Genomic DNA, 23,195 nt, shown 5'->3' on the forward strand with positions numbered 1-23,195 from the left:
TTCCTCAGTTCCTCAGCCCCTCCTCTTCCTGCCCCAATCCACTGGGCCAAGAGGCCTCCCAATCAGACCTGGGCTGCTCCAGCTGTGTCCTGAGGAGCTGGACCAGACACCTCCCCTGGGGCTGGAGTTGAAACTGAACCAAGTGGCCATCCCAGTGTGAGACCAGATTCCTGGCTCAGGGAGCAGCCCGAGCCAGTGGGCGGGCAGGTCGTTGCTCCGCGGCCCCATCGCTCAGCGCGCACCCGTGGCTTTCCACCGGCAGGATGGCACTGCAAGTGGAGCTGATCCCCACTGGGGAGATCATCCGCGTGATTCACCCCCACAGGCCCTGCAAGCTTGTAAGCTGGGATGCTCTGGGCGGGGAGAAAGGGTGGCAATATCTTCCCAGGTCCCAGCAGCTCCCTCAAGCAGACCCCTCAGGAAAGAGGTGAGCAGTGGGGAGGGGTTCTGATCCTAGGGACAGGAACAGACTGGACAAGAAGGGATAAATGGAAGGAAGGGGTAAGAGTTTAAGTGCCTCGAAGAGCAGAATTTTTCAAAGGAGGGATCTGGGTTTGAATCCCTCCTTCTCCAGCTCCCTGGTCCTCCGAACGCTGGGCTACGAACTGTGCATAACACCTAGGTGACAGGACTGCTCTGAGGCCAAAGGACTGGTGGTGTATGTAATGCTCCAGCCGCATAGTACACGCTCGGTGCATGCCTCCGGTCTCTTCTGGCCCGAAGAGCTAGGACTGGCCAGCTCAGAGCGGTAGCTTGAGCAGTGAAGGAGGGGCGAGGGAGACAGTCACAAATGGGGAAGAACCGACCTGGCCTGGCAAAAGTGGGGCGAGTTAGGGGGTGGGGGGAGAGCGTTCGGTTTGCTCTGAGGCTGCAAAGGGGCCTTAAGATGAGGAGACGCACCCTACCACCCAGCGCTGCAGCGACGGGGCCGGGTGTGGGGGAGGGAGGGAGGGAGTGTGTGTGTGTGTGTGTGTGTGTGTGTGCGTGTTTCTGTGCGTGTAGGAAGGAGGGAGTGTGTGTGTGCGTGTCTACGTGTGTGAGAGTGTCTGCGTGTGTGTGACCGTGACGCGCCGCGTCCGGGGAGCTGGTTGCACAGTGAGCGGCACCAAGTCTCCGCGGACTTGGGCGGAGGGCCGCCGCCAGGGTTGGCCGGGGCGGGGCCGGGGTGTTCGCGCGCGCGCGCGCCCGGGTCTGGGCCCTGCTGGGGATGACGACAGGCAGCGGCCCGGCCCCGGGCGGGCCCTGGGCGGGGAGAGCGTGCCGGGGCCGCGGACTCCGGCGCCGGCCACGCCGCCCAACCTGGCCCCCGCCTGCGCACCCGAAGAGCCGAGCCGGTGGGTACGCGGGGCGCCGGCGCTGGGCGGGCAGAAGCCGTGTGGTCCCGGGAGGGCTCCGCTGGCGGGTGGGAAGGGGAAAAGGGCAGGCGGCCGGGCGCCAAGCCAGGCCTGGACCTGCCGTGCGGGAGGCGGGGGTCGCCGGTCCGGAGATCGCTGGGGCCGAGGCTCGGCCCCGGCCCAGCCTATGCGGGGTCCCAGAATTCGGCCTCGTGAAGACTTAGATTACTTGCGTGTAACGTGAGGCGGGGAGGGGCGGCTGGGGTCGCAGGACCCAGGCACTCTGGGCGCCCTTTGGGCCCCTCCAAGAGCCAGGCTCTGCCTCTGGGTTCCGGAGAGGCCGCCTGCGCCCCGCCCCTTCCCGTACTCCGCCCTCCCACCCCCCATCCCGGGCCCTGCAGCGCCAGTTTCCCCGCGCGTCTGGAAGCCTGTGAGTGCGGCGGCCAGGGTCTCCGAGATGAATGAGAGAATGAATGGTTGGCCCACGGCCTTGTTCAACTCCTGGCACGCTCTGGGCTCTGTGATTCATTCATTCGTACAGGCATCCACAAGGGATTCCTGAGCCCCTACTGTGTGCCGTGCTGGGTGTACGCCCTGGCGGGAGCTGTCTCCTCAGAGAAACTGATGAGAAAAACCGGCAATTAGAGTGTGATGCGATAAGGAGGGGGCTATGCATTGGGGGAGGCAGGAAGGGGTTCTGGAGGAGGCGAAACCTGAGCTGAGTGTTCAAGGATGACTAAGAGTCAGTCAAGTGGGGAGGAGAAGGGTGCGCAGGACCAAGAAAGGTGCAGGTGCAAAGGCAAGAAGCTTAGGGAGAGAGCCACGTGTGACAGGGACGGGAGCAGACCCTTCTTGCTGTGTGTGGTATTGAGAGAGGCTTGGGGAGAGAAGGGACTGGAGAGGGCCACCCCTGGGGTCACACAAGAACACAGGCGTACTGGGGTAAACTGAGGACACAGGGGACTGCTGGAGTCTATATGCAGGCACCTGGCAAGACGCATTGGGTGTGAAGAATGGGCTTGGCACACGGAAGGGTGCCCTATAAACTTACACTCTATTAACATGTTAATTGATCAGATATGCATTTGTAAGTACTACAGGCTGTCGTGGGAAAACGGATTGGAGGAAAGAAAGCAGGGAGGGCAGTTTGGAGGTTGCTGCCTGATCCAGGAGCAGAAGAGTGAAAGAGGAGAGCAGAGGGAAGGTTCTAGCAGGTGGCAACTCCTTGGTGTGAGCAATGGTGAGAGGGGAAGAGGCTTTTTGATGCCAGATGGTGATGACTATCTGGAGGTGCCCCCCTCCTTTCTACATATAGGATATTGAATGAAGAGGAGAGGTTTGGGGGCAAGGTGCTCTGTTTACTTCTGCTGGACCCCCAGGCTGAAGTGTCTGGCAGCCCAAGATCTCATGGTTCTAGAGCTAGAGGATAGCCTTTGACTAGGGCCCTGTGAACAATCAGGTAGAGAGCAGGGAAGGTCCCCACCTTTCACCTCCACTGCCCCTTGCAACAGTTCCCTAGAGTCTGAAACAGTCCCTGTTGGGGCAGCCTGGGCCCAGACCTAAGATAAGATATTTTTGGTAAATATAAATTGAGCACCTGTTCTGTGCCCAGTACTATGCTGCGGGGGAGATAGGCTATGGTTCTTTCTGCTTCTCCAATAGGCCATGAAGCTGCCTCAGTGGAGATCAGCTTTTAGAAAAATCTGATGGTCCTCAGAATGCTTCAGACCTGCATGGTGCTTTGAGGCCCTTTGAACATTTGAGGCTGCCCACTGCCTTCCCCACTCCTCCAGATGTCAGGCCAGAGGGCACCTGGCTCACACTAGGTAAAGGGCACTGGATGACCAGGTCAGCTGGTCCTGCCTTTACAGGAAACAACAAGGGTGGGAGGAGACCCAGAGGTACTCTTGGGAAACAAGTCCTGGTTCACTCACGTGGCCATGGCTTCTCCCCAGCCTGTCGCCAGCCCGTAGGTGCAGAGCCATGCTGGGAGCCCAAAAACAGTGCCCACTTCCTAGCTGCTACTCCTAAGGCCTACATGTCAATAGTCACACAACACCGACAGGGTTTAATACTGGGCACTGCAGTCACGGGGTTACTGAGGAAGGTCCCAGCCTGGCAGGGTAGCGACTTAACCTTTACCGAGAAGCGGAAGCCCAGAAATCCACCAGCCTCTTTCTCCGGTGGGGCAGCTCTACGGAAGCAGTGAGTGCTGGCGTTCCCGGTTCCAATCCCACCCCTCCTTCTACTAGTCCTGGGATCGTGAGCAAGTCATGCCCTTGCTCAGCCTCAGTCTCCCCATCTGTAGGAGGAGGGTAATAGCACAGAGCTCGTGGTTTGGCTTCAGGGCATTGAAGGGAATACCGTAAAAGAGCGCAGAGAATGCAGGAAGCGCCTGGCGCTACCGCCTGCGTCGCGGTGTCTCTCACACCCGCAGCTCCCCGCCCCCGGCCCCCCTCCCCGGGGCTGGCGCTCCGGTCCAGTGAGGCGGAGCGGGCGGGGGCCGGAGCCGGGGCTAGGGCCGCCCCTCCGGCCGGCCGGGCTGCAGAGACGCCCCCTCCTTCCGCCGCTGGGCGGCGGCTGTGGGGGAGCCAGCGGGCATCCGGGGAATGCGGCGGCGCGGCTCGGGGTGTGTGGGGGGGTGGCCGGCAGGACCCCTCCGCACGCGGATTCCCCTCATTCCAGCCGCTTGACGAGGCAGCGGGCGGGGCTGTCTCTGCGGTCGCTAAGCCCCGCCCGCTCTCAGCTCCTCCCCCCCCCCCCGCTAGCAGCCGCAGTGCCATCCCGGTGCGGCCCCCCCCCCCCCCGCCCACTGCAGGGAGCTGTGCTGTGGTAGGGGCTCGCTCGACCTCGTTCCCCCCAGTCCCCTAAGGCACTCCCCGCCCTGGGTGGGCAGCAGGCAGAGTCCCCCTCTCCGCTCCCTTCTATATTTTAAAACTGGGGGCACCGCGGAGGGCGTCCCCTTCCTCCCTGAGCCCGCCTCCGTGGGTGGTGTTTAATACCACCGCCTTCCGCTCCCACCCATCTCCCAGCTGCGCACCCAGTCCCCTCGCCCCTGCAGAAGGCCCCATCTCCCAGCTGGTGCCCTTCCCACCCCCCCCCCACCCCCGCGGAGTCCCCCGAGCCCTGGCTCCGGCAGGGCTGTTGTTCTCGAGGTAATGAGCCTCCCCACGAGGCTGCAGCCCGCACCTGCCGCAGCCTCACTCCGCTCTCGGGGGAGGCCTGAGTAGGAGGGAGGGGCGCGCTGGAGCTTTGGGTCCCGACTCTGCCTCCCCCCACCCTCCACCCCGCGCTAGGACAAGTCAGTGTCCGCCGTACCGCGCCTCAGGTTCCTTTTCTGTCGGGTGGGGGAACAGGTGAAGTTCTGGAGAGCTCTTTGTAACTGGCAGACACGCCTCAGGGGCTTTCCCCACTAGATAAGAAGTGTGTCTGGTCTGGCCTGGGGCCTGGCTCTTAGTAGGTCTGTCCCAAACGCGTGTGGGATGAGTATCAGGCCAAGAGAGGGAAGTGCTTACTGAGAGACGGGGAAGTGCCTTAGCGCTTTTATCTCAGCCTTCTCAACCATCCTTTTAGGTAGATATTAGCCACATTTTAAGGATGAAGAGGAGGTTCTAAAGAAGTCGAACGACTTGCTCCCAGTCATACTGCTTGTAAGAAATAGCCCAGTCTTTTGCAAGCATCAAAGGCTTTTAGCCATCACCACCTCCACTAGAGGTGGGATCTAAGCTGGAGTTCGCTCCTTAAGCGCCTCCAAGATCCCAGTGAGGGTGCGGCTGCTCGGGGCTGGTATGGGAGAAGGAGGGTGTCCTGGGGAATCCAGAAGGACCAGAGAGGGAGGCTCCCTCCAGAGGAGAAAGAGAGTTGAGGAGCCTCTGAGGCACAGAGGCCTTAGTTGGGGTGTCTGGGATAGGGGAGAAGGGTATAGGCTCCAAATGCTGGAAGTCGGACGTACATTTTCCAGATGGGAATGGGACTTCCATAGGGGCAGGACACAGACCGCGTTCGGCAAAGACTCCCTGTGGCCGTCCCTGTCCCTTGGGTGTTCGCTCCGTACTGATTCGGAAACCTAGAGAGATTTTCTTGGTGCTTAAAGACACAGGGCCACCCCCCAGAGAGTATATAGGGGTGGACAGTGTCCCGCACCGAGGCTCCGCCCGCTTGGGCGCGCCGGCCGTATTTGGACATTTCGATCTATTTTTAACTTTCCCGGGACTCGAGATTGGGGTGAGGGGGGAGGGAAATCCTGCTTCCTCCAGGATCCACGGGCCTCAACCCTCGTCGCGCGCCTGGCCTGGTGCGTAGTGTAGACACCGCCCGGAAGTGAGTTCCGGGTCCGTATAGACGCGGCCGCCGCGCGGGTTCCGGGCCCCACCCTGGAACCAACGACGTCCCTCCTGGAAAACCTGACTCAGGCGGAGCCCCTGTCTGGCGGGGAGCCCCGCCCCCCTCCACCCCGCTCCGAGATCCCCCCTAGTTCCTGCCCCACCCCCACCAGCTGGACTGGGACCCCCGAGTCCGAGTCCGAACTCCGAGGGAGGCGGGTCGGCTGGGGAGTCCCGCGCTCCTGAGGCTCGCCGAGGGGGCGGTGCGGGGGGCGGGCCGGCCCCTCCCTCGCTGACGCCGCCGCCGCCGCCGCGGCCGCGGAGCCCCGGACGAAGAGCACGGGCAGCGGAGCAGGGCGCCAGGCCGGCGTGGCAGGATGCGCTACCGGGCGTCGGTGAGCGGAGGTGGCGGGTAGGGCGGGGGGTCCCGGGCGTCCCTCTGTGCCTCGCGGCGCCGCCTGGGCCCCGCCAGGAAGCGGGCGCGGCCCAGGAATTTCGGGTGGAAAAACGTCCCGGAAAGTTGCAGGGGAGAGAGGCAGAAGCAGGGAGGGCTGCGGGGCGCTCGGACCCAGGGCCGGGCCAGGAGCCCTCGGGGAGGGCTAAGAGCACAGAGACCCGTCACCCAGAGGGCAAGGGGGCGGGAGCTTCGGCCAGATTTGGCAGCAGCTTCAGAACAGGATGGGGGGGGGATAAGCCTGGGAGAGGCAGGCCAGACCCAGAGGGGTGCCCCAAACCGGAGATCTGGGTGCTCTGTGGTTGGAGGAGAATTGGTGGCCTCTGTGGGATCTTCGCCCCTTCCCACCACTGCCACCTTGTTTTTCTCCAACTCTTGACATTCTTCGTGTCGATTTCCTAGAGTCCCCCCTGTCCCCCCCTCCGTTTGAAGAGTGTGGCGTGGTGCGAGGGCCTCCTTGAGCCTGTATGCTCTGGAGGCAGCTGGGCTTTCCGTGGTAAAATCCCCACCCCCTTGAGGCTTCTGGGGCTCTCAGGAGGAAAGTGTCTGGGGAGTCTGGCAGCTGGAGGAGAGGGTGTGGCCCAGCTATGAGAAGGAGCACCCCCCCCAGCTTCTGGGGTGGGTGCCCATCCCAGCTGGGATGGGAAGCCCCCTGGGGGGGAATCCCCCTCATGTGGTCTCGGGGTGGCCTATTGCTTGGTTCCTAAACTCTCTCCCCCTGGAGATTTTGCTGGGCGCGTGTGGCAGAGGCGGCCCCACCCTGCCTGCAGAATTCACTCTGAGCCATTTGTCCTCCAGAGCACCTGTCACACGTGGTCCAGAGCTAAGGGACCTGAGGTCACCTGGTCTAACTCAACTCCTCCTTCTTGAGGAGGAAGCAAGCCAGAGTGAGAAAGAGATTTGTCCAAGGTCAACAGAGTATTCTTCTGATTATTCCAGGGATTTCTCCTCATGACCCCTTTTTCTCTGCACAAAAGCAGAGCCTGCCTGGATTCAGTGGCCTTGCTTCACATGTCCTCTGGATCTTCTGTGCCCCGGGGTCCTTTGTCCTGGTCCCATGTGTCCCACCTGGTCTCTGTTCTGTGTGACCCATGTCCTCAGCATTCCATGTGCCTTCCACAGTGTTCCACAGCTTGCTGTGACCCAGCCCCACTGTACCCAGCACGGTCTGTCTCTTGGGTGTCCTCTGTGTCCCACAGGCTGAGGTGGAGGAGAAGCAGCCTTGCCTTACCCTGCTGGCTCTGACCCTCTCCTGTGGTGTGTTTCCCGTAGGCCCTGGGCAGTGACGGGGTGCGGGTAACCATGGAGAGTGCCCTGACCGCCCGCGACCGGGTGGGGGTACAGGATTTCGTGCTTCTGGAGAACTTCACCAGTGAGGCCGCCTTCATCGAGAACCTGCGGCGACGGTTCCGGGAGAATCTCATTTATGTGAGGCCCATGTGGGAAGAGGCGGGACGGGGGGTAGTGGTGCTGGGGGGTGGGCACAGACACAGGGCGGAGGGGGAAAGAGGTCTCAGGAGCCTCTTGGAGAGACTTCTGACCCTCCTCCTCCAACCCCCAGACCTATATTGGCCCCGTCCTGGTCTCTGTCAACCCCTACCGGGACCTACAGATCTATAGCCGACAGCACATGGAGCGTTACCGGGGTGTCAGCTTCTACGAGGTGCCACCCCACCTGTGAGTGACCCCCAACCTCTCCAGGAGTGACCGCCCATCTCCACCTAAGATGACCTCACACAACCCTCGCTCTAGAATACCCCTGACCTCCCACATGTCCCTCCCTCTAGAATATCTCTAACCTCCCATGTGGGATGAACCATTATTTACATGTGTGACGGGTCCCACAATCCCTCACCCTAGAGTGACCCTGATCCCCACTTAAGATCAGTTTCTCAGCCCCATTGGGGTGGGATCTCCCCAGCCCCCACCCCAACTCCCACCCCTAGCTCCTTCCCCACCCAGCTCTACCTGGGCATGGCCCCCCAACCTTAGTGACTCTCTGACCCCCACCTCTGAGGGACTTCCCAACCCCAACCTCTACCTAAATGACCTTTAGGACCCCCACCCCTAAGCTATCTCCTCCGTCCTCCATCTGAGAGTGCTAGTGATCCCCATCTTCAACTGGGAAGGACCTCCCTTGACCCATGCCCTTGAGGGTCCCCAAACCCCACCCATAAGGCGACTCCAACCAGATACGGGAATCCACCTCCCCTTCCTATCTTGCCTCCCCACCGGAGCTCCTCTAACAAGCCTCTGCCCCAGGTTTGCGGTGGCTGACACTGTGTACCGGGCACTGCGCACAGAGCGCCGGGACCAGGCAGTGATGATCTCCGGGGAGAGCGGGGCAGGCAAGACAGAGGCCACCAAGCGGCTGCTACAGTTCTACGCCGAGACCTGCCCAGCCCCGGAGAGGGGTGGTGCTGTGCGTGACCGGCTGCTGCAGAGCAACCCTGTGCTGGAGGTGAGGGGACAGCAAAGGTCTGCGGGGAGGGAGGGGCAATGCCAGACATCCCTCATACCCGCTCCTCCACTCCTAGGCCTTCGGAAATGCCAAGACCCTCCGGAATGATAACTCCAGCAGGTTTGGGAAGTACATGGATGTGCAGTTTGACTTCAAGGTACCAGTGGATGTGTCAGGGCAGGGGGCGTGGGGAGTGGGAGTCCCATTTGGTAGGCGCCCACTTGCCATGCCTTTGGTACCAGCAAATCTTTATTGAGCGCCTACTGTGTGCTAGGTGCTATTCCAAGTGCTGGTGGTATAGCAGTGAAACAAAACAGACAAAAATCCTGCCTCCAGAGACATAGACATTAAACAGAAAAATGTAATTTAGGTGACAAGTGCCATGGCAAAAAATAAAATGAGGTAAGGGGTTGGGGCAGTTGCTATTTTTTAAATAAGGCAGGTAGGGGAGACCTCACTGAGAAGGTGGTAGTTTGGTAAAAGACTGATGGGGAGGGAAGCTTGATGGAGGTAGGGGAGCAAGCTGGCCAATAACCTGGGAGAGAGAGTCCAGTCAGAGGGACTAGTCAGCACAAGTTGGGGTTGGGGGTGTTTGGTGTGTTAAAGGACAGCAAGGAGGCCAGTGAGCAAGGCACCAAGGAATAGGAGAGAAGGCCGGATGGTGCAGGCACTTCTGGGTCTTTATAAGAACTTGTTTTAGAAGCTCTGAGTAGAGGGGCACTTGGCTGGCTCGTTTAAGCGCCCGACTCTTGATTTCAGCTCAGGTCATGATCTCAGGGTAATGAGAGTGAGCCCCGCAACGGGCTTCAGGTTCAGCGGGGAGTCTGCTTGAGATTTTCTCTTTCCCTCTCCCTCTCTCTCAAAAAAGCCAACCAGCACCAGCCAAACAACAACAACAACCACCCCACAAAAACAAAACTCTGAGTAGATGTTAATGAACTTGAATTTAAATAAAAACTTGAAATTAAGAAACAAACAAAAAACTCTGAGTAGGAGGGAAACCACTGGAGGGTTTGGAACAGAAGCGTGTTATGATGTGGCTTTTCTCTCAGACAGATCCCTGTGGTGCTTTGTTGAGAGTAGATGGTATAGGAGAAGCAGGCCGAGCAGGGAAACCAGTTAGGAAGCTGACGATTATTACGTCAAGGTGACGGGACTGAGACTGAGTGTGGCGGCATTGTAGGCTCTGGGTGTTTTGAGGGTGATGGCAACAGGATGAGCTGTGTGACTAGACATGAGGTTAGGGAGAACTGAGGCTTCCCGGAGGACAGCAAACTTCTTGGCCCACAGACCTAGAGGGGCAGAGTGGCCAGCAGGCAAGAGGGGAAGAGAGGAGCTAGTCTGAGGAGGGGGACACCAAGAGTTCAGTTCCAGGCCCGTCGGTGTGAGCTGCCCGTCGGACAGCCAAGGGGTGAGGCCTGGTCAGTGGGGCTGCCTGCCCCCGTTTCTTAGATGAGAACACTGAGGCCAGAGGGGGGTGACTCGCCTGAGTCCATGCAGCCAGGGGCCGCGCTGGAATCAGAGGCCAGGAGTGCCGAGGCAGGAGGGGAAGCCGGGGCCCACCCCCAGGAGCCCTGAACAGTCGCCACATCCTGCCTGCCCACAGGGTGCGCCTGTAGGCGGCCATATCCTTAGTTACCTCCTGGAGAAGTCCCGGGTGGTGCACCAGAACCACGGCGAGAGGAACTTCCACGTCTTCTACCAGCTGCTGGAAGGCGGCGAGGAGGACATGCTGCGCAGGCTGGGCTTGGACCGGAACCCCCAGAGCTACCTGTACCTGGTGAAGGTGCGGAGCAGGCGGGCAGGGCGGATGGCCCCCTAGGCGCACAGCTCCACAGCCGGTAACCCCGCTCCGCCTTCCCTGCCCCCCCAGGGCCAGTGCGCCAAAGTCTCCTCCATCAATGACAAGAGTGACTGGAAGGTGGTCAGGAAGGCTCTGACAGTCATCGACTTCACTGAGGAGGAGGTTGAGGTGAGACCGGTGCTGGGGACCTTCCCTTTTCCTTCCTCTACGCCCTGAAAATCTTCTGTAGCCCACTGCTTCTCTCAGACTCTGGCCCCCCCTGCCCACACTCCATCAGTGGCCCTCATGGGCTCTCTGCCCCTCCTGTGACTTCCCCCGGCACGTGCCCCCGCCCGCCCTCTTCACCCAGGACCTGCTCAGTATTGTGGCCAGTGTCCTGCATTTGGGCAACATCCACTTTGCCGCAGACGAGGAGAGCAATGCCCAGGTCACCACCGAGAACCAGCTCAAGTACCTGACCCGGGTGAGCGAGCGGGCTGAGGAAAGGGGGAGGGCAGGGCAGTGGGGGCCAGGAGGCGTGTATGCTCACTGTGCCCACCCCTCCCCGCAGCTGCTCGGCGTGGACGGCCCCACATTGCGGGAAGCCCTGACTCACAGGAAGATTATTGCCAAGGGAGAGGAGGTGAGGCCGGGCTTCTGTCTCAGGGCTGTAGGGTGGTGGGTGCTCCCAGGTCTCTCCGAGACTCCTGCCTCTGGGAATGAGGCCTCTGGTCCATAAGACATCTTCCCTCTGATGGGGCCACCATGGCCTCCCCTGGTGTCCCCCACCCGCAAGGCTCACCAGGGGTGGGGAGGACAGAGTGGTCACGGGTTTCTGGTGTTGAGGCTGTGTGCGTAGAAGAGGGGGATGGAAAGGGGTCCACGGCATTCCTCTCCCATTTCCCCTTGGCCGGCAGCTCCTGAGCCCACTGAACCTGGAGCAGGCTGCGTATGCGCGAGACGCCCTTGCCAAGGCAGTGTACAGTCGCACTTTCACCTGGCTGGTCAGGAAGATCAACAGGTCGCTGGCCTCCAAGGTGAGGGCTTGGCCCGGGGTGGCTTCCGAAACAGCAGGGAGGCCTGGGGCTGGGAGCCGTCAAATACGGGGACCCACGCTCTTGGCCCTAGGACGCTGAGAGCCCCAGCTGGCGGAGCACTACAGTCCTTGGGCTCCTGGACATTTATGGCTTTGAAGTGTTTCAGCACAACAGGTCAGTGCCCCCTTTCCCCTGCCTCTCTCTCCCCCCTGTCCTGGTCCCTCCCTGTCCTGGTCCCTCCCTGTCCTGGTCCCTCCCCTCTTCCCCTGCCTCCTGTTCCCCAGCCACTTCGGGTCTTGCTCCGTGTCCTCCCTTAGCTGCTCAGAGGCCTCGTCCGGTCTGCCTGCTGCTCCTGTCCTGTTTCCCCCGCTGGTCCTGTGTCCCCCTCGACCTACCGTGAGCTCTTCTGTTTCCCTTGCAGCTTTGAGCAGTTCTGCATCAATTACTGCAATGAGAAGCTGCAGCAGCTGTTCATCGAGCTCACCCTCAAGTCGGAGCAGGAGGAATATGAGGCAGAGGGCATCGCGGTGGGTGCGAGCCTGCAGCTGTCCCTGGGGACACCCCGTAGGAAGCCAGGCACTGGGGTCTCCTGGAAGAGGTCCTAGGACCCCAGGATGATGCCTTCCTTCCCTTTTGCCCCTCAGTGGGAGCCTGTCCAATATTTCAACAATAAGATCATCTGTGACCTAGTGGAGGAGAAGTTCAAGGGTATCATCTCCATTTTGGTGAGTCCTCTGCTCCTCCAAGGCCTCATGCCAAAGGCTGGGTGGGAGGCTGCTGCTCCCTGCCCCATTCTCTTAGGCATGTCCACAGCGGGCCCAAGCTCAGTGTTGAGCCGGGACAGAGCAGGGCTGTGCGTGGAGGGTGAAGTGAGGAGCCAGCCTGGTCTGTAAGCCTCCACACGAGCTGCCCGGTCCCCTGCGTCCATGCTTCCTGGCTCCATGCTCCTGAGCCTCCTGTGCTCTCCAGCTCCTTCCCTGATACATCCCTCGCCCTCTGCCACACCCCCAGGATGAAGAATGTCTGCGCCCAGGGGAGGCCACGGATCTGACCTTCCTGGAGAAGCTGGAGGACACAATCAAGCACCATCCGCACTTCCTGACGTAAGCGTAAGCAGGGTGGTAAAGCAGCTTAGGGACAAGGGCCCCCTGGGGGCAGAGCCTGTGAAGCGTGAGAGCCCCACCCAGGATCCTAAACCACTGGCCACAGGGAGATGACTGGGGGAGGTGTAAGTTGAGGACGGACATGCAGAGCCACAGCCGGGGCATCCACAAAGTGAGAAGCTAAAAGGAGCGTGGCTCCCTCTTGATTCCTGTTTAAGAGGGAAACTTGCTACAGATTTTTTTAGTTTCCTTATTTGGAAGTTGGTTTTTTCTTTAAGGAATCCCTTCAAGTGGAAAGGGGAAGAAGAGAAGCAAGCACACCTGTGCCCCAGCTCTGTCCTGCTGCTTCTCTTCCGCTCACCTCCTCTAACCCCACGCAACCCTGGAAGGGCTGACTTGGGGTGCTCTCTCCACTTTCCTGAGGCTCCAAGAGGTGAAGTTTGCCCAAGGTTATCCCGTGCTCAGTAAGCCGCAAAGCTCGCACTCAGGCCTGGAGCGGTGGACTGCCAAAGCCCAGAGCATTTTTTGCTTAATCGTATCTGAAAAACCTTTTTCGGATTGCAAACATAATGTTGCTCGTTAGAGAAAAGTTGGAATGTGTGCGAAAGCCACTAGTTATCCTGTCACCCAGAGGTCATTGCTCTTAACAATTTGAGGCATTTCCTTCCTGCTTTTTTCTATATGGCATTTTTTTTTTCTTTATAGCTGAGAACTTATTGTGTCTTAGGTTCAGGATCATGTTATATCCTGACTATCTTCCCGTATCATCGAACTGAAAAATTTCCTTAAAACACTTCCTCCAGTGGCTCTAATTCACGGATCCCCCAGCCTCTCGGGGCCCCTGGTCAGCCTCCAGGTTTCTGCTGGGTAACAAGGCTGCCACAGACATCTTTGTGCCTTAAATATCTGGCTGTATCTCTCTGGTTAGCTGCTTGGAATAGTCCTTAAAAGTAGACAATGGGGGGGGCCTGGGTGGCTCAGTGGGTTAAAGCCTCTGCCTTCCGCTCAGGTCATGATCCCAGGGTCCTGGGATTGAGCCCCGCATCTGGCTCTCTGCTCAGCAGGGAGCCTGCTTCCTCCTCTTTCTCTCTCTGCCTGCCTCTCTGCCTACTTGCAATCTCTGTCTAATTAAAAAAAAAAAAAAAAAGTAGACAATGGGTTAAAGGATAGAAACATGCTTAAGGTTTAAGTGATCTTTGGGGGTGGATTTCATTCTTAAAACGTAGTGGGCAGTGCTCAGCCCTCTGAGCAGAGTCACGCAACAGCCCCAGGCAATGAAAGCAGCCCTCTGGCCAGTGAGCGCCAGGAGTGCGGAGGCTTAGGGCCTGGTCCTGGCACTGTGGGACCCTGGGTAAGGGTATAGGCCTCCCCAAGCCTCCGGGACAGCCTCTGTGCCTGGAGGCTGATGGCTCACCCTGTCTCCCGCCTGGTGGTGAGGGCTATGGCTTGGCCCCAGGTGTACCTGCTCCTTCCCAGATGCCTCGTTCCTCTCGAGCCTCTTCAGCAGATGGGGGCATGGCTCAGGCCAGCAATCTGTAGCTTCCTCTCCTTCCCCAGGCACAAGCTGGCTGACCAGAGGACCCGGAAATCTCTGGAACGTGGGGAGTTCCGCCTTTTGCACTATGCTGGAGAGGTGACCTACAGCGTGACTGGTGAGGATTCTGGAGCTGGGTCCCTCCAGTGGGCAGGGAGAGAAGCTCTCCCTCATTTTGTGTCTGCTCCCCTCTCCCAGGGTTTCTGGATAAAAACAATGACCTTCTCTTCCGGAACCTGAAGGAGGTGAGGAAGACTGGGGAGAGGGATTAGGGTCCGGGCACGACTGACCCCACCCCAGGAATCTGTCCTGCCTGCCCCACGCCCTGACCATGACCACCGCCCCCCCCACCATGCTCTGCCCTCACAGACCATGTGCAGCTCTGAAAATCCCATCATGAGCCAATGCTTTGACCGGAGTGAGCTCAGCGACAAGAAGCGGCCAGAGACGGTGTGGAGGCTGTGGGACCTGAGGGGCACGTGTGTGTGTATGCATGTGTGTTTGTGGATGTGTGGATGTGTGCCTGTGTGAGCCAGGAGCTGGCGGTGTGCACGGGCACTGTGTGTTCACTGGTACACTTCTGTCTGCATCTTGGCGGCTGCCCGGGGGCATGTCCTATGTGTGCTGCTTTGAGCGTGCCTGGCCCTAAGCGTAGACCCACGTGGGCACACCTGAGTCCTTGTGGGAACTTGTCTGTGCGTGGGCACTGGTGTCCATCCACCCACTCAGCAGACGTTTGGATCAGATGTTACGAGGCACTTAGGATGCCAAGATGAATAGGTGCTTTCATAGCAATACACACAGGGCTCTTTGGAAACTTAGAATAGGGAACAGCAAATTGCCTGGTGGAGAGGTGGTGGGGGGTGTGGATTGGCGGTCAGGGAAGGCTTCCTAGAAAAGGACGCATCTGAGATAACTTGGGACAGAATAGGTGCTTGTCAGAGGGACCTGTGGGAGGGCACTGTAGGCAGTGAGGGGCCCAGCACAGACCAACAGAGCCCCGAAAAGACTAGGAGACAGGAGAGTGACATCATCGAGGAAAGCGGCTGGGAAGGGCAGGTGTGGCCCATGGTGTGAGATGCTGGGAGAGCTTCAGTGAGCCTGGGGCAGAGGTGTGGCTGTGGGGTATGGCAGGAGGAGGGCCCAGATGCTGTGTCAGAGGTGGAAGCCGTGGAAGCTTGCAGGCCGAGACACGCCAGCAGGGAAGGTGTGGAGACCGTGGGTGGCCAGCGTCTGACCCCCAGGCTTCTGCTCTCTGCTGTGTACCCCACATCCTCCCACTGTGGGAGGACACAGGCACCACTGTCCAGGCCTCTCCAGCGGCTGCGGGTTCGTGTTATGTCCTGATCTCCAGCAGCTCCCTGGCAAGCTGGACTCCACTGGTCTAAAATGGGCCCTTGATGGCATAGTGCCATGGGCCTGTTCTTTCTGTGTCCCTAACTCAAGACAAGGATCACCCTCCGCCCAGTGCCACATGCCAGATACCTGGGCAACCTCTGTGACTCTTCAGTCACCTCCATCTCCCTCATCTAGATCGCTGCTGGCTCTTGGCAGTTTCCGCTGCCTGAGCACTCCTCAACTCCTTCTCGGCCCCTCCCCTTAACCCCTGAGCCAGCTACCATCCTCCCTGCCCTCCTGGCTTCCTAGCTGCCCTTGCCACCCACACTCCACAGATGCCCTTAGAGATAGTCCAGAATGCAGATCTGTGCCTGCTCTTCCCTCACTCCAGATTCCTCACTGGCTCGCTTTTATCCCTCAGGGTAAGTCAGTCTCCCTAATGTGACTCTCCAGCCCTGTCATGATATTGGCCTCTGCCTGCCTCTCTAATCCTATCTGGTTGACTCCCCACCTGGGTCCTTGCACTGCTTTTAGCTCCCTGGGTTCATCGAACATTTGCGGAGGTTGTCCTCTGCCCGAATACCTTTTTGTCCTCTCTTCCTTCTGGCTATTTCCTACTTATCCTTTAAATCTCAGCCCAAGGGTCATGTCTAGACAGGCCTTTCTGATGTCCCCTGCCCCACAGACTGGATTAGTTGCCCATTCTCGATGCTTTTGGAACCCCGAGGCATACACACCTCTGTCATTAGTGGGATTGCAGATCTCTTGACAGGTCTGCTGCTCTCACAGTCCTGAGACCCTTGGAGGTCCTGCTGAGCAGTGTGCAGAGATAAAGTTTGGCTGCCTAGGAGCAAGGTGCTTTGTTAAGGAATGTGGCCTTGAAATTCTAGAAAGAGCAAGAGCAGGCATCAAAGGGAAATGTAGAATTGGGGTTGTGGGGAGACCTGAGCAGGGTTTTTGATGATTTTTTTTAAGATTTTTTTTTTTAATTTTAAGTAATCTCTACACCCAAGTTGGGGCTCGAACCCACCACCCCGAGATCAAGAGTCCTGTGCTCCACCAACTGAGCCAGCCAGGCGCCCCCGAGCAGGGTTTTTATTTTTATTTTTTTAAAAGATTTTATTTATTTATTTGACAGACAGAGATCACAAGTAGGCAGAGAGGCAGGCAGAGAGAGGAGGAAGCAGGCTCCCCGCCGAGCAGAGAGCCCGATGCAGGGCTCCATTCCAGGACCCTGGGATCACGACCAGAGCCAAAGGCACTGAGCCACCCAGGCGTTCCATGAGCAGGGTTTTTAGATGGAAGTGAGGTTCCCAAGTTGAAGTCTTTAGCCCAGTCTGGCCCCTTTCTCTACTGGGATGGAGGGGAGGCAGAAGGAAGAAAGAAGCAGGGCGCAGGGTGGCTGTGGGAATTGGCACTGCTGTGCTCCAGGAAGGGGCCTCTGCACGGTTCAGCGGTTCGCCCAGTGAGGGGCAGCTGCAGGGATCCGCGGCCTTGGCCAACCTCCCCTTCACCTTGGTGGGCCAGGTTGCCACCCAGTTCAAGATGAGCCTCCTGCAGCTGGTGGAGATCCTCAAGTCCAAGGAACCCGCCTACGTCCGCTGCATCAAGCCCAACGACGCCAAACAGCCTGGTAGGCCCCGCCCACCCTGTAGACCAAGAGCCGGGTCTCCCCTGCAGAGGCGATGGGCCATCCATCTGTGACGGCCCGCTGACCACCCTGTCACCCCTCCCACAGGCCGCTTTGACGAAGTGCTGATCCGGCACCAGGTGAAGTACCTAGGGTTGATGGAGAACCTGCGCGTGCGCAGAGCCGGCTTTGCCTATCGCCGCAAATATGAAGCTTTCCTGCAGAGGTAGGGGCACGCCTGGCCCAGCGTGTGGGAAAGGGAGTAGGAGGCTAGGAGCTTTCTAGATCCTGAGAGCGGGACAGGGATTGTCAGCCCCATTTCGGAGACTAGGACACTGAACTTCTGAGCCATTGTGGGACGCATGCCAGGGGCCCCTCCCTTCTGCAGGCCTGCTCTCAAACTAGGTGGACAGAACATCAGCTCCCTTCACCCCACCCCAACTCCTTCCAGCCCTGCTCTCACAGAGCACCTGGTTGGGGATCCACAGGCAGGTATCCACATGCTTGTCACCAGAGGAGATGGGGAAACCTATGAAGAGGACAGGGTTTCTAATCAGCTCAGAAAGGATACAGGAGCATTGTGGTTCGTCTGAGCTAGGGACTGGGGAGTCAGTCAGGTGTGAATTCCATCGCTGACACTTTCTAGCCCTGTGGCCTCAGTTTCCTCCTCTTTTAAATGGGCGAGGTGACAGAGCAAACTCCCCAGCTTTCCATGGCTGCGATGGGAGTACCCAGCAGGTGCTGGGGAAAGCTGGCTTGGGCCCCCAGAGGAGGGCACTGATTGGAGGGTGGGGTTGCACTGGGTGTATCTCTCTGCCCCTCCTGTCCCCAGATACAAGTCACTGTGCCCAGAGACATGGCCCACATGGGCAGGACGGCCCCAGGACGGGGTGGCTGTGCTGGTCAGGCACCTGGGCTATAAGCCAGAGGAGTACAAGATGGGCAGGTGAGTGTTGCCTGCCTGTCCCCAGTGTTTGGGGAACCCGGGGGTGGCAGGCAGGGGCTGATCTCTGCTGCCTCTCAGGACCAAGATCTTCATCCGCTTCCCCAAGACCCTGTTTGCCACAGAGGACGCCCTGGAAGTCCGGCGGCAGAGCCTGGGTGAGAGAGAGGCCCCACCATTCCTGTCCCAGTGGGGTCTGTTCTGGGGAACAGGAGAGTATTCGCTGCATTGGGGCCCTGCCTTATCCACATTCAGCTTCCTTCCTCCTCACCAGCTCCAGCCCTGCCCCAGGATGCAGACTTAGCAGTACTCATTCCTTTGCCCCTTCCTGCTCTCCTTCACATTCTCTCTTTGCTTATCTATCCTTTTGATCAGTCGCTCTTTGGGCCACTCCCTCATTCATGTCCCTCGGTGAGCTGGGGCAACCCAAGACCCCCAGCTGGTGCCCTAGGGCTCTGGCCAATGGACTTTCTTTCCCAACCACAGCCACGAAGATCCAGGCCACCTGGAGGGGCTTTCACTGGCGACAGAAATTCCTGCGGGTGAAGCGATCAGGTTTGGGGGACCCAAGGGTCTGCAGGAGGGGCAGGGTCTGGGGCTAGGGTGGGCCACTGAGGCAAGGAGGTCAGGGTCAGCCATCCTGTGGTCTCCACAGCCATCTGCATCCAGTCCTGGTGGCGGGGAACGCTGGGCCGGAGGAAGGCAGCTAAGAGAAAGTGGGCCGCACAGACAATCAGGCGGTGAGCTTGGGGGCAGGCCTAGGGGGTGGTGCAGAGCAGGGAGAGGGGCGGAGGTCTCCAGGCTTCTCACCACTGCCCCTTTGGGGCCCCCACCCCCAGGCTCATCCGCGGGTTCATCCTGCGCCATGCACCCCGTTGCCCAGAGAATGCCTTCTTCTTGGACCACGTGCGCACCTCTTTTTTGCTCAACCTGCGGCGGCATCTGCCCCGGAATGTCTTGGACACTTCCTGGCCCACGCCACCAGCTGCCCTGCGTGAGGTCGGTGGCCTTCCCCACTGACCTTGGGACCATGAAGGCACTCAGTGGGGGGCGGGGGCACCCCAATAATCTTGTGGCCAGAGAAGGATCTGGAGGACTCCCCAGGGGAGGGGAACTGGAGCTGGGCCATGGAGAACGAGCTCTTTCGAGAGAAAGGACTCAGGAATGAAAGGGTTGTCCAGGTGGCGGGGGTGTCGCTTCGGCAGCGGCCCCCATAGCAGGCATCCACCAGGTATCTTCAGAGGGAAGGAAGCCAGGGCGTCCGGTTGCCCTGACCTCATTTGTGCCCCTCAGGCCTCGGAGCTCCTACGGGAGCTGTGCATGAAGAACATGGTGTGGAAGTACTGCCGGAGTATTAGCCCCGAGTGGAAGCACCAGGTGCGCAGAGCAGGGAGCGGGGCGTGGACTGGCCAGGGGGTCAGGGAGGCTATGGGCACCCCTCGGAGAGTGCTGGCCAGGAAGGAGCACTTTAGCCCCGGGGGCGGGCAGCATGGCCTCAGATGGGTCCTGGGCTCTGTTTGGCCTTGTGTATGAAACCAAGGTTGGAATGGATTTTGGGTGGCAGATAAGATTGGTTTTCTCGGCCAGCGCCACTGGACTGGTAGGGGCTCCCCAGAGCCCTGGGTTGGAAAGACTGCGGGTTCAGTCTGATCAGTGGTAATGCCTGCTGTGGTACCAGAGATGGACATCGGTGACTGCTGTGCCCTGTATTTGGCAATTCAGTGTGGGGTCATGTTAAAGGACCCGTCAGCCTAGATGACCTGTGCTAGTTTTACAATTGGCCAGCTTCAAGATGCTAAGCTAGGGCTGAATATTGGCATCCCAGGAGCCTGGTTTGATGGACACTTAGCCCCAAAGTTGAGCCTGGCCCCTGACAGTGCTGTCATGCCCTTCTGGGAAGCCCTCTGCCTTGTCATTGGGGATAGGGGCAAAGCACATGAGGGGTCAACAGGAGTGTGGGCGGCAGGGCTTGGTCTCTGGTGCTGAGGCCCGAGAGAGGGCAAGAGGCTTGCTCAGTTCTTGAGGCTGCCCTGGCCTTCCAGCCCCCATGAGGGTTCCCATCCCTTCTAATACCTCCCCCTGCCTCTCCCCTTCTCAGCTGCAGCAGAAAGCCGTGGCTAGTGAGATCTTCAGGGGCAAGAAGGACAATTACCCCCAGAGTGTCCCCAGGCTCTTCATCAGCACGCGGCTTGGTGAGCCCCTGACTTCCAGTGCTCCAACCCTCCAGCACCATCCGGCGTGGTCCCCTCTGCCCTCCTCTTACTTCCTGCCCCCCTATCCGGGTTCCAGGTGCGGACGAGATCAGCCCCAAAGTGCTGCAGGCCCTCGGCTCTGAGCCCATCCAGGTGAGACTCCGGTTCTGCAGCCTGAGGCCTGTGGTGGGGAGGTGGGGATGCTTAGGCCCTGGACAGAAAACAGCGGGTGGCCCTGGAGCCCCCTCAGCCCCTCCCCTGACTCCCCCCTGCCCACCGCCCACAGTATGCCGTCCCAGTGGTGAAGTACGACCGCAAGGGCTACAAAGCCCGCCCCCGGCAGCTGCTGCTGACACCCAGTGCCGTGGTCATTGTTGAGGACGCCAAGGTCAAGCAGAGGATCAACTATGCCAACCTGACCGGTGAGTTGGAGCCCAGGGTGGCTCAGGGAGGGCCGGAGCTCTGACCGTTGACTCTTAACACCTAACCTCTGCCCTCCCCCCCCAGGGATCTCCGTCAGCAGCCTGAGTGACAGTCTCTTCGTGCTGCACGTGCAGCGGGAGGACAACAAGCAGAAGGTACGTCTTTGGGGCCCGGGAGGCAGGGCAGCGGTGTGTGCCTTAACTCTGGGTGGCCCGACCCCTCTCCTGACCCCGCCCGACCTCCCAGGGGGATGTGGTGCTGCAGAGTGACCACGTGATTGAGACACTGACCAAGACCGCGATCAGCGCCGACCGCGTGAACAACATCAACATCAACCAGGGCAGGTGAGGCGGTTGGGGGTGGGGAGGGGCCCACGCGTGCGCCTGCAGGCGGCCCTCACACATCCCCTTCCTTCCAGCATCACCTTCGCTGGGGGCCCCGGCAGGGATGGCACCATCGACTTCACGCCTGGCTCAGAACTGCTCATCACCAAGGCCAAGAACGGGCACCTGGCTGTGGTGAGTGGCACCAGCGGGTGACAGCCTGCCTCCCTACCAGTAGCCCTAGGGCTAGGGTGAGTTCGAGTGGCCACGCTTCCTTGGCAGCTTGGCAGAGCCTGGGCACCCCATCCACGGGTCTTCGTCCCTGGGGCGGGGGGCACCAAACTACCTCTTTCATCCTATTACACATTGAGACCCAGAGAACAGGGCCCTTTGAGCCCCTACAGTGCCGATGGTTACAAAGATGGCAGCATGGGGATGTGGGAAAGGCCTAGGGGTGTTCAGGGGTTGCTGGAGTCAAGGCCCACTTGGGCAAGATGGGGAGGCCTATGCGAGTAGGATCAGTCTCCAGGACTGAGGTCACCAGGCACCCACCCCTCAGACCACCACTATACGTATGTACCCAGAGCTCCTCTGTCTGCTTCCTACTCACTACTTGAGTATCTCTCCCTGCACCCACAGGTGGCCCCACGGCTGAACTCTCGGTGATGAAGGCGCCACTGGACCCTTTTCCACTTCCCAACGCTTTGCTTCTCCCCCCTCCCCTTCCCACTTACCAAAGACTCGAGCTTCTAGACAGGGACCCAGAGACACCTCGAAGCCCACCTACATATTCCTGCCTTTTGCTCAGCCCTCTCTTGAGGGAGCAGCAGGGGCCAGGGAGCTGCCCCAGATGTGGGCCAGGCCGGGCCACAGCAATAGGAAAGCCGGGGCCAGAGGCAGCCATGCCAGCCCCAAGGCCAATGCCAAATATTTGAGAGAAGGGAACTTTTGCTGAGGTTTTCTCTGAGATTTTTTGATGCTTTATAAGAAACTATTTTTTAAAAAAGCCATTTGCCCATCCCCAAGACACACTGGATGTGTTTTCCCTGACTCTAGCCGGGCAGGGAATGTAGCCAAGAGGTTGGGCGGTCTGGGCCCCGGTGCCCTCTTTCCTGCCCAGGCCACCCTCTTCTCCTCATTCCCTTGGCACCTTTCTGTCTGTCCACCTGTCTGCCCACTGGTACCCTTCGCCACCCACTCCGACATCCTGCTGGGGGCTGAGACCACCTTTGCCTGCACCCCCCTTCTTCCTGCCTTAAAATACCCTTTCAGAATCCTCACCCCAGCCTGAGGATGTCCTAGAGTGGGGGAAGGAGTTTTAGACCACAGAATTTGCCAGACACAGAGATCATGCAGTCTAGCTTCCTGATGGGACAGAGCAGGAGACAGAGGCCCACAAGAAGAAGTGACTTGCCCCTCATCTAGCAGGTTGGGGCAAAACGGGACTGCAGCCCTGTCTTCAGCACACCTCACTGCCTCTCCCAGGGACAGGCTCGTATCTTAAGGGTGCATGGGGCTCCCTAACCAGCAATCACCCTTGGGGGCCAACAGGTGGGAGAAGCACTCCTGCCCCAGTCTATGCCTTAGGACGACAAACACCTTGTCTATATACTTTGGCCCCAGTTCAAGGATATCAGGCCTTTCCTGGCCCCGACCCCCTCCCCATCCTGGGAGCCCGGGGAGGAGGCTGGCTTCGGGAGGAGCTGCGGAGGCATCACCTCTTTCTGCTGCTTCCCCCCACCTCCCCAGAGGGCCTGGGAGCTGCCCAACTGCCTCTGTCCTCCTGGGGGCAGGTCTCAGCCCACTGCTGACACTTCTGCAATCCAGAGAAACACTAAATAAAGCAATATGTGTTTGCCAGTGCTGATCTGCTCATGAATGTTAGGAGAGGGAGAGGACCCCTGAAAGGTAGCCAGTGGTCCTGTATTAGAATTAGGATGGTATTAGAATGTTTGCCTTGTCCACAGAAGGAAGAAGGCAGGGCTCCTTCCCTGAGGGAAAGCGGAAGTATCCAGTAGCTGCAATGTGGACTTTCTTACTTACTTTTTTAAAAAAAGATTTTATTTATTTATTGGAGGAGAACAAGCATGCGTGGGGTGGGGGGCAGAGGGTGGGGGGGAGAGCATAAAATGGGGGAGGGGGAGAGGGAGAAGCAGACTCCCCACTGAGCAGGGAGCCCCATGTGGGACTCAATCCCGAGATCCTGGGATCATGACCTGGGCTGAAGGCAGATGCTTGACGACTGAGCTTCCCCTGGACTTGCTCCCCCATTGGCGAACTCCAGCAGGGCTGCTCAGCATGGCCAGGGCTGTGGGCCA

General features: G+C 59.3%; 1 protein-coding gene across 3 annotated transcripts; it reads left to right on the forward strand.

Moving 5' to 3' along the window:
- Window positions 1–263: 263 nt before the first annotated feature.
- On the forward strand, window positions 264–22,740 carry LOC111151265 (myosin IC). Of its 3 annotated transcripts, none has more exons than XM_022509138.1 (32): window positions 264–338; window positions 7,383–7,538; window positions 7,672–7,787; window positions 8,373–8,571; window positions 8,648–8,728; window positions 10,178–10,357; window positions 10,445–10,543; window positions 10,725–10,838; window positions 10,926–10,997; window positions 11,272–11,391; window positions 11,483–11,565; window positions 11,813–11,918; window positions 12,036–12,116; window positions 12,403–12,494; window positions 14,052–14,146; window positions 14,227–14,273; window positions 14,398–14,478; window positions 16,894–16,999; window positions 17,105–17,222; window positions 17,829–17,942; window positions 18,021–18,097; window positions 18,426–18,494; window positions 18,595–18,679; window positions 18,779–18,938; window positions 19,233–19,316; window positions 20,038–20,131; window positions 20,229–20,284; window positions 20,418–20,553; window positions 20,639–20,709; window positions 20,801–20,898; window positions 20,973–21,072; window positions 21,517–22,740. In XM_022509138.1, the coding sequence occupies exons 1-32, from the start codon at window positions 264–266 to the stop codon at window positions 21,541–21,543; spliced, it is 3,192 nt and encodes a 1,063-aa protein (XP_022364846.1). In that variant the 3' UTR covers window positions 21,544–22,740. The 3 variants fall into 3 exon arrangements, with proteins under 3 accessions (XP_022364846.1, XP_022364848.1, XP_022364847.1); XM_022509140.1 differs by lacking the exon at window positions 264–338 and adding an exon at window positions 1,317–1,334; XM_022509139.1 differs by lacking the exon at window positions 264–338 and adding an exon at window positions 5,995–6,051.
- The last annotated feature ends 455 nt before the right edge of the window (window positions 22,741–23,195 follow it).

The sequence above is a fragment of the Enhydra lutris genome, unplaced genomic scaffold (genome assembly GCF_002288905.1).
Source record: "Enhydra lutris kenyoni isolate GAN:26980312 unplaced genomic scaffold, ASM228890v2 scaffoldscaffold26, whole genome shotgun sequence".
NCBI lineage: Eukaryota > Metazoa > Chordata > Mammalia > Carnivora > Mustelidae > Enhydra > Enhydra lutris.

Bases quoted from the DNA above. Each gene is read 5' to 3' on its own strand.
- LOC111151265 (XM_022509138.1), top strand. From the start codon at position 264: ATGGCACTGCAAGTGGAGCTGATCCCCACTGGGGAGATCATCCGCGTG. The intron at 12,117-12,402 runs GTGAGTCCTCTG...CCACACCCCCAG, and splicing joins AGGGTATCATCTCCATTTTG to GATGAAGAATGTCTGCGCCC. The intron at 18,680-18,778 runs GTGAGCTTGGGG...CCCCACCCCCAG, and splicing joins GCCGCACAGACAATCAGGCG to GCTCATCCGCGGGTTCATCC.